Source organism: Amphimedon queenslandica, unplaced genomic scaffold (genome assembly GCF_000090795.2).
Source record: "Amphimedon queenslandica unplaced genomic scaffold, v1.1 AMPQUscaffold_11325_Cont15126, whole genome shotgun sequence".
Taxonomy (NCBI): Eukaryota; Metazoa; Porifera; class Demospongiae; order Haplosclerida; family Niphatidae; genus Amphimedon; species Amphimedon queenslandica.
The window spans coordinates 1-9,163 of record NW_003548432.1 but is presented as its reverse complement, the minus strand read 5'-3'; the positions used below and the strand labels follow the sequence as shown (position 1 = coordinate 9,163).

General features: G+C 35.2%; 1 protein-coding gene and 4 long non-coding RNA genes across 5 annotated transcripts; 2 read left to right on the top strand and 3 right to left on the bottom strand.

Moving 5' to 3' along the window:
- LOC109589431 (uncharacterized) lies at positions 1-499 on the top strand. Its single transcript, XR_002188695.1, has 4 exons — positions 1-56; positions 101-140; positions 195-258; positions 307-499. It is a non-coding gene; the product is annotated as an uncharacterized LOC109589431 (long non-coding RNA).
- Positions 21-207, bottom strand: LOC109589432 (uncharacterized). Its single transcript, XR_002188696.1, has 2 exons — positions 153-207; positions 21-96 (listed from the first exon to the last, which is right to left on the bottom strand). It is a non-coding gene; the product is annotated as an uncharacterized LOC109589432 (long non-coding RNA).
- Positions 500-3,621: 3,122 nt separating the features above from the next.
- Positions 3,622-6,524, bottom strand: LOC109589433 (transmembrane protein 116-like). The gene is made up of 12 exons (XM_020005522.1): positions 6,412-6,524; positions 6,315-6,367; positions 5,122-5,317; positions 4,988-5,077; positions 4,879-4,940; positions 4,739-4,831; positions 4,642-4,693; positions 4,501-4,596; positions 4,392-4,443; positions 4,193-4,342; positions 4,023-4,147; positions 3,622-3,968 (listed from the first exon to the last, which is right to left on the bottom strand). The coding sequence occupies exons 1-12, from the start codon at positions 6,466-6,468 to the stop codon at positions 3,750-3,752; spliced, it is 1,245 nt and encodes a 414-aa protein (XP_019861081.1). The 5' UTR covers positions 6,469-6,524; the 3' UTR covers positions 3,622-3,749.
- A 27-nt stretch (positions 6,525-6,551) lies between these two features.
- Positions 6,552-9,065, top strand: LOC109589434 (uncharacterized). The gene is made up of 3 exons (XR_002188697.1): positions 6,552-6,693; positions 7,808-7,860; positions 8,757-9,065. It is a non-coding gene; the product is annotated as an uncharacterized LOC109589434 (long non-coding RNA).
- LOC109589435 (uncharacterized) lies at positions 8,096-8,622 on the bottom strand. Its single transcript, XR_002188698.1, has 2 exons — positions 8,467-8,622; positions 8,096-8,323 (listed from the first exon to the last, which is right to left on the bottom strand). It is a non-coding gene; the product is annotated as an uncharacterized LOC109589435 (long non-coding RNA).
- Positions 9,066-9,163: the final 98 nt, after the last annotated feature.

Here is a 9,163-nt window from a genome sequence, read left to right as displayed (position 1 = left end):
ATGATAGGTATAGGTATGAATTAAATGAATGAATGAATGTTGAGCACAAAGGAAAGGTTAGCACTTGAGAAATACTCTGTTTAACTTCATAATGTTCTAGATATTTAAGAAATTAATAATGGTATAATGAAGCATATAAGGTTGGTACGTACATTTTATTAGTGTTGCTTTTATTGTTGCTTCCTTTAACATAGAAATCACTGACTAAAAACGCAAAAAGTATACAGTCCATTAGTCAATCTGCACCTCTACATGAAAGTATGACTTCTTCATGTTGGTATTGTATATAATCCCTGACTTTTTTAGTCACAGCTAGCTCATCAGACAAAGGCCAATTGATCAAGAAATTAAAGACAGAATACAACAGATAACTTACTTTTAATTTTTGTGATTTTTAATATTAAATTTAAAAATTATTATAGTTATTAATTAATAGTAATAATAATAATAGATCTAATTGCAATGAATATGTAATGAGTTCAGTCATGAATCATTACCGTATACTAGTGATGGGCGAATCCAGAAATTTGCATTCGATTCCGATTCTGAATACTTCTGAGACTGGAATCGATGGAATCGAATACCGATTCCGAGACTACATCTGCGCATGCGCAAAGCCACGTGGTATCAATTACAGCAATAATTAAGGTATTAACTGCTGATTTATTAACTATTATTAATATTAAAAGGTGTGGTTGGGTGTGGTTTAATTCGGAATCGTTTCAAACGATTCCTACTTCTCTTTCGATACGAGTACGATTCCATTCGGAATCGAAGGATCGAATACTCCGGACTCGGAATCGCCCATCACTACCGTATACGGAGTGATACAGGATGTTTTACAGAAAGTATGTCTCCCGTAGCTACATCATGATACGGTTTACTGCCCAAAGTTAGTGTATCACAATGATCTACGGTACCTGATACACTGCCGTAATCTGGACAGATACAGACTTCAATTCTTGGCTGTGTACCTAACTGCAATTTTAATTCACTACTAATTAATGTAATTATTAATAATTGCTTATTTTTGCTAAGAGCACGATCTTCGATTGTAAAGGTGGACTTATTACTGGCATTAGCACATCCAGCAATGTATTTTTTGACAGGAGATTAGAAATCTGAAGGAAAGATTATTATACTTGACAGTACAACCAGTGGCGGATCTGGGTGCAAGTTAATGGTAGGGCCAGGAAGTGGGTGTGTCCACTTTTCAACCAGTTATTTTATGGTTATGCATCTTTTGGCCATTTTTATGTAATATATATAACATGGCTTCNGAGGTGTGTATCAGCAATATAGGACCCTCGCCCCTCGATATCTGCCCTCGGCTTCGCCTCGGGCAGATATCTCGGGGCTCGGGTCCTATATTGCTGATACACACCAAGAAGACATGTTATATATAGTATATTCTGTTGTTACTGTAAGATCTATGGATCTACAGAGGCGGCCCGGTTGAGAAACTCTAACTTGGCATTTTGTTCCTGTTCCAGGAGATTAGATTTCCCCATTTCCCCTCTCTCTTATTTTATAGGAGGAACGATGAAAGCCTTCTGGGAGCTTTCTGCTAACATCTACCTCCGTATAGAAGCTTCCTTTTCATTGAATATAATCGCATCTAGTCTACTACTAGGCTGCCATTTTTTACCACGTGATGGTTACAGCGCATGTGCAGATTGCTCTTGCATCTGATTACTGATAACATTCCCAATGAATCTCATTAATTTCATATTCTACCTAGTGAATATCGTTAACTAGCTGTGGTTAGGTTGATATGGCTTATATAACACCCGGCGGTCCCTTTGATCTTACAGTAGCTATAGTATATGATGGGTTTCAACAATTTCCTCATCTATGCTGTGCTTGAAGAGCATTTGTAAGTACTCTGGTGTGGCTTGTGGTTTGCTTTATCAAAACTTGAGGCAGGGAATTGTTTACATTGCATCTAATGAATCTCATTACTGACTTCTGATGCCCGGGCCATGGCTCGTCTAGGCCCGGGCCCAGATCCGCCACTGAGTACAACAGATAGAGTTCAACATGTACCAGTGTTGTTTGTGCACTGTGTGGTACCATATGTATTGTTTCAAAGCCTGTGGCCTTAAAGATGATTTTGTATGTATCTTATGTCAGGTACCACAGACTATCCCTTGGAAAGTTTCCGGATTCACTGACACCATGCACATTTGATAATTTCGATACACTGTGCTTCTGCTACACTGCCAACTGGCAACAGCACTGGCGGTTTTAAGGGGGGCCTGGAGGGCACAGGCCCACCCTGTTCGCAAAATTCTAATTAAAGCACTAGTATTTTTAATGTAAATGCCTCCCAGGCCATTCTTGACTGACTCTTCTAGTGCCCTTTCCTGTATATAGTGCCCCCTCTGTTTCATTGACCTGGCACCGCCACTGGCCAACAGGATCATACAGATTTCACTTTGAGGATTGGAAATAGTGAATTTGAGAAAGTACTTCACTTAAACCCAAGACTGTCCTGTACCGACTAAGGTTGATGATATTTAGATCTAAAAGCATATAGATCTACAGGAAGGAAGAGTTGCAATTATGAAGCACATGAATATGGCATCAAATGTTATTGGAAGCTTTTTTGGGCATGCATGAGTTTGATAAGACCCTATCTTTTCTGAAACATGTATAGAGTATTTATGTTACAAAGAAATATCCCTCCTCACATTGTCCACATACCGTGGCAGAAGACGAAGTCAGAAGAATGTGTCCCTTCAGTTTTAACTTACTTAATGCTGATGGAGAGATTATAGATCAAGTAAGGAAATTTTTTTCTCCCTCAGGAGACATTTTTTAGACATACCTTGTGGCAAATTTTTTTACCCACCACCTAATGTGGATCAAATCACATATCTGTGATAGATAAAGACAACAAGCAAAAGATGGAATGCTTTTATGAATGTCATGGTTAACCTACTGTAACTGAGGCTAAGTTTAGTTATGACAGCCCATAGATAATACCTTTTAATGCCCAATTGTCTGGTTACCAGTGCGAACAGCTGCCTAGAGTAATTGTTGCATTTGATCAAATAATTATACAGATTAGCTGAATTTTCATTGCATAGTGGGATACATTATACTGCTGTGATCAATTGGCATGGAAAGAAATTTTTCTACCATAATGGCGTTGGTTCAACTTAAGAACAGAGATTTTTGGAGCTCAGCTTAAAACATTTACAGCAGCAAGGCTCTTATGCTTATTATTTTCTTTCTCATTAGAATTGTTTGTACTTATGCACATGCATTTATTCTCCGCAATTTTATGATTAAAATTAATAAAGTTGACACCATACTAACAAGGTAAATGTAGATCATTAGTAATCTTCTAATAAAACAATAATAGATCTATGCAGGGATTATGGACTTAGCCTTTAGCCCTTTACCCTTGCTTGATGTCCATTGTCAGTCCATCTTGCTATCTACTTCCATCTCGTAATTCTCGTTTGTCGTCCCTTTTTGATGCCCCATGTCCACATCCCATTTTTACCATTGACGTCCCAGTCCCCATCCCTGTTTTACCAACCCCCACCATGTGCCATCTAAATTATGCATGTAGAGCAACTGCAGTCTGAGTTTAGAATAACATTTATTATGTATTGAGAAACTTCTGTATCACAGCACTTGTAATATTTTTAATTTTGAAGGCAGCAATATTAAAATCAAATAAAAGGTAACACAAAAAGTAAAAGTGGCATCAATAAAACATTTCTCATTGAAAATTTTTAGTCACTGTCACGGTCACTATTAGCGTTAATTGTTTCTTCAAAATCATTGTCTCTAGATGACTCATTATAGATAAGCTCAGTGGCATTAGAAAAATTGTTTGGAACATCAGAATTCATTTCTTCAGTTCTGTTAATAGCAATAGTATGAACAAAGTCATCTCTTGTCCAGCCATAAACAATAGCATTCATAAAACCTTGCAAAGGTAATGTGAGGGACTACCAAAAATTAATAAAAAATTTTGAGGCTAATAAATGGCATTTTAGTCTTACTTGTGCATATATAAACCCTTTAAAAATATCAAATAATGAATCATGGCTGTGGTTTGTTGCCTCATCATGATCATGGGCCAAATAGGATGAAAGAAAGACAACAAGAAGGATTGCAAGTACCATATCTAGATGTATAAAAACTATAGAGTAAATTATTCAAAGCATCTTACTGAATAGACCACTGCAAATAAATACACTAATAAACAGAACAACACGTTTTTTAGCTTCAGAGTGCCCTACTTCAATACGATTTTTTTCAGCCGATCCATATTTGCTATGATTAGAATTATCAATAGCTTTCCGTCCAAAAACTAGTTGCTCTAAATAATAAAAAAAACAAACTAAAAGTTCCTTAAAAATTTGCTGTACCATGTTCTTGTCGAATTTTTTTGATTTTGTTAAGAATTTTCTTGTAAAGTACCTTTAAAAAATAAATTTATAGAAAAGGGAAAAATATTTGTTTTAATACTTCACTAACCATAAGCAATATAAAGGCCAGTAGATAATGTAGTATTATGACTATGCCAAGGCCAACCATTAGCCTTGCTTGCAGATGTCTCATAATCATTGTATTCTATGAAAGATATTTTAAATCATACTCAGGAATAAGATAATTTACCTTGTTAATATCTTTTACAGCAGGAAATATATTTATAAGAGATGGTATACACCTAAATGTAAAATAGAGTTCACATAAAAAAGGGTTGATTAAATACCAGCATGAGCATTCGTTAACTTTTGAGAGCAAATCTGTATTGCTACCTATAGTGACACTAAAGACTAGTATGATGAAAAACAAAGGGAAGGACCTATAATGTATACTAGCATGAATAAAGTATGAAAAATGTGAACATACCATGCAACACTGTAAACAGGCACAGTTACTTTCCATGAAATTTCATTTCGAATTGAGTGAGCCTATAACGATTATTTCAAAATCTGCTACTATCATCATTAATGCCTACCAAAACACTATTCAGGTCTGTCTTTCGAATTTTTGCATATGCAAACACTGAATATACTACAGTTAAATTAACAGCGATACATTCCATTACCTAAGAAAGGAAGCTCTAAATGAGGCAACATAAATGATCATTACAGCTGTTATAAGTGTGAGAGAATAGCACCAAGCTGCCTTATCTCTTGCACTTGAGAGCCATATTGATGATCCAGTTATCCACAGTAGTGCTAACAAGCAATCAGACAAGGAAAGCATAAAAATTGGATGAACTTCTGAATGTAATAATCTGCGCTTCCAAATAACTGAGAAAATTATGGAAGTGGCTCCAAAAACTCTACAGTAAAATAAAATAGGAATTTGCTGACAATATTTAATATCTACTTTGCTAGATATCAAGAGGCAAACAATCACCCACTGAACTTAACGGGGTGAGTAAAATGCTTTTAAAGTATAGAACTGTGAACTTATAATTGGGGCGAGCCTGAGCTCGCCCCACTCTAGCTATACTCTCAGTCACGCCCCGTCTGTCCCTCTGTCTGTACTGTATGTCTGTCCTCGTACGTCACCCCTATTTATGCGTAGATCTAATACGGTAGATAGATACTATGCATGCATTACCAATGCAATTTTCAATTTTTCATTGAAAGTGGGAGCGGTCACAGTAAAATAAAAATGGCAACCAACACACTGGAAGAATTCATGAGCTTTCTAGCAGCAATATAAGGCAGATACACCGTCCAAAGACTTCCCCAGCAGCTATAGAAGGTTTTAAATTCAATTAATAACCTATGAAGCTCGTCTTTACTGATGCAATTGCTATTAAAACTGTGAAAGTCAATCAAGCTTTTTCTCAGTCATAATATTGGATAATATTATATCTAAAGCTAAGTAAAGCATTATTACAGACATTTATAGGCAAGAAATGTGTATGTGAAACTAGAAGACTAAAAGTTTATTAATTTTATCAGCAGCATTAAACTTTCATCATGTAAATCATGTTTGCTATGCCTAAATCATGATGCATGCTTTGAAATCATCGGGAGTAGATTATAGATGGATAGATCCAGTGCCATAATTGCTTTGCTAGCTTAGGCTCGCCCCTTAATGTTCTACATTGCTTCTAGTAGTTCATAGTGGCAATCATACCCTTATGCGGAACATACACTGAGCAACTTTGCTGATGGCAACTTGTGGTCAGACCTTTGATGTGATTGAGCAACACTGGGCAACATGTTGCAGAAAGTAGAGAGACTCTCAACTTCTGGCAACATGTTGTCTGACCACATCCAAGGTACTGGCAACAAAGTGGCTCAGTGTATGCTGAGCTTTACCCTAAGAGTGAAGAAATCATTCTAATCCCAGCAATTGCGTCATAGATACCGGCCTATTAATACAGATATCTAGACAATAAGATAAGGAAATACTCACTCTTTCAGGAGAAAGAAAGCAGTTTTCACTGTCAAGTGATTCATTGAAGCAACTCATTTTAGAAGTGGAGTCTATATGGCTGCTTAGCTGGCTTAGCTGCTCAGGAATTCTAGGACGAGTCAAAGGAGGAGCCTAACACCCACTCACGTCACAATGGCTAGCGAGGGAGAGAAGCTTGGATAGATCTTGTTCGTGAATCGAAGCAGATATTGGTGCAGTATGTGTGATGATCTAAATCCTGACCACTTTTCTAGAAATAGCTGTCTGTTGACAAGAAATGAAGTGGGTTATGGCGTAAATTTAGTCGCGGTATTCACAGCACACCATTTGTTAACATGTTAATACGTTATATATACACTGTGTACAAATTAATATTCATGCCATGTCTTTTTGTATACATATAGACTGCCACGTACCGCAGTACTACTAGAGTAAGAGCTCTGAAAGAATGCTTATGAATACCAGTAAATGATAAAAGTTTTACACATTCTTTATCTTTCACTACACTACTATGTATTAGCTAGTACTGTAGTAGTGATGATGTTTCATTGTTTGTATAATCCATGTGCCTACAGTCCCTGTACTAATGTTTACGACTTATATCAAAAGGAAATCAAAAGATCAACACATTTGACCATTTCAATTAGATTTATCATGTAGTTTGAGCTGGTCGGTAGTGATAATAATTCTTTGGAAGTATCATTATATATCACTAGTATAAATTGCATGCATTATTATTGCAAAAATGCTGTGGTAACATGAGGATGGGAACTAATCAATGAACCTTAGTAGTGTCGTTAATGGGAGAAGAGCTTTTATGATCAAGAAATCAAAGTACTTTACATGTTTTGCGTCTCCCTCTATTATTTTGTGAAACTTATTTGTTATAGTATTCATGCATACATGTATATTAAGCGATAATTACCTAATTGCCATTCTAGCCAATAGAAAGTTCTCATGAATATCATACAACTTGGCAAATTATGTAGTCTTGTATTTGAGTTGTGCCACTTTTTAGCATATCACAGGGTGTGTATGTAATATCCCATTGGTGTGTTTTATGATGGTGGATGATCTAGTATTAGTGCAACAATAGTGTAAATAAATGTCAAGATGAAATACACAACAATTATAATACTCACAATACACAGTTATTTTTAATTTATGAGTATGTGTATTTAAGAATAATTAAATACATGTACACTTCACTTATTTGAGTAAATGTATGAGAATTAATTCTGATACACTTACTCTGCCTACTATTGTGAAGTGTATAGTTATTATACATGTTCATGTAGTTTCAATATTTATTCTCAAGACAAAAATAACTTTAATAGTTTAATTGCATGTACATGTATGTATGCGTATAAGATATTTGTATATTCTGTTTTTATAGAATGGACGACTGGATGCAGTGTCAATGGTTCGAATGGTATCATCATTGATAGGGTATGTTATAATAAGTATTGGTAATGTCAGCAATTAAAACTCATTGGTATGAGATATTCATGTATATGATTGATAATTTTAATTTTAAACTAATTTTAAAATTAATGTAGATTATGATTGGCAATTATAACAGTGATATAATAGACTAACATAACTGGGATTGGTTACGGACCGGAAGTTAATTATCAGACTCTGTTATTATTCATTAAAATTAATGGCAGCAATCAATGGCATCTTAGCAAAATGGCTGAATGTAAATTGTTATAACTAAAAAACCAGCAACAAGGAAAATTTAGAAACAACTTTAAACAATGCAAAAACAGGTAAAGAGTCTCTTTATTGTAGTTTCATAGCAATAGGATGTAGTCTATTCTCCTGAGAGGTACGCAAAGGTCATACTATGGCAAACTGGTTTTTCTTGAATATTTCCTAAAGAACACTCTGGAGAAACAAGAGAAGTTGCCTAAACAATGTAATAAACTAAGTAACAACATTTCATGACAAAAATACACTCATAGAAACAAATATTTGGGCTACAGAGGTACGCAAATGGAATTTTAGCTGCAAATTGAAGATTTAAACAATTTAAAACAAATATTAATTTACAATAACCTATCAGAACCTTGAAGCCGCCATTATAACTTTGCAGTAGATTTTTCACAAAGCTAAATACATTTTTAAAAGAGAAAGGAGCAACTTCATACTCCAGACATTGACAGCCGCCATCTTGAAAATCATAACAGAGACTGCAAAAAGTTTTTATACACAATTGATGCGCTCACGTGATCCCATTGCTAATCCCGGTTACGTTAGTCTATTATATCCCTGATTATAATTATCAAGGTTCATTCAAGCATAGAAATTGAAACTTATAGTTATCATAATTCATGCTATAGGAGTTTTATTGGGGATTTTTCAAGGGGAAAATGACAAAAACTAAGAAGAACATTTTTGTGATTTTTTGTACCGATGAGCTAAAACCATTTTTGCTGTAGGCATAAGGTGATTTGCTTGTTAATATGAATTGTGTACTTTTATAATGAGTTCTGGATAATTATAGCAAATATTCACTCTTTTGATTAATACACTCTTTTATATGATGTACCATAAGTAAGGGATATCTTCCCTTTCCCCTTGTAAAAAACACTAAAGTGAACCATTTTAGAGTAAAGGCTGATTCACACTGCACAATTAACGTAAGGTAAGGCTATACGTTAAGACAGAAAGTGCTGTACAAACCAATGGGCACCATTTATGTAAGGTAAGAATAGAAATAATCTTCATTCATACCTCACGTAAACGG

Excerpts from the sequence above, each read along its gene's own strand:
- LOC109589433 (XM_020005522.1), bottom strand. The coding sequence starts at position 6,468 with ATGAGTTGCTTCAATGAATCACTTGACAGTGAAAACTGCTTTCTTTCT. Across the intron at positions 4,832-4,878 it reads CCTGTTTACAGTGTTGCATG|GTCCTTCCCTTTGTTTTTCA; the intron begins GTATGTTCACAT and ends TATACATTATAG. Across the intron at positions 4,444-4,500 it reads TGGCCTTTATATTGCTTATG|GTACTTTACAAGAAAATTCT; the intron begins GTTAGTGAAGTA and ends TATTTTTTAAAG.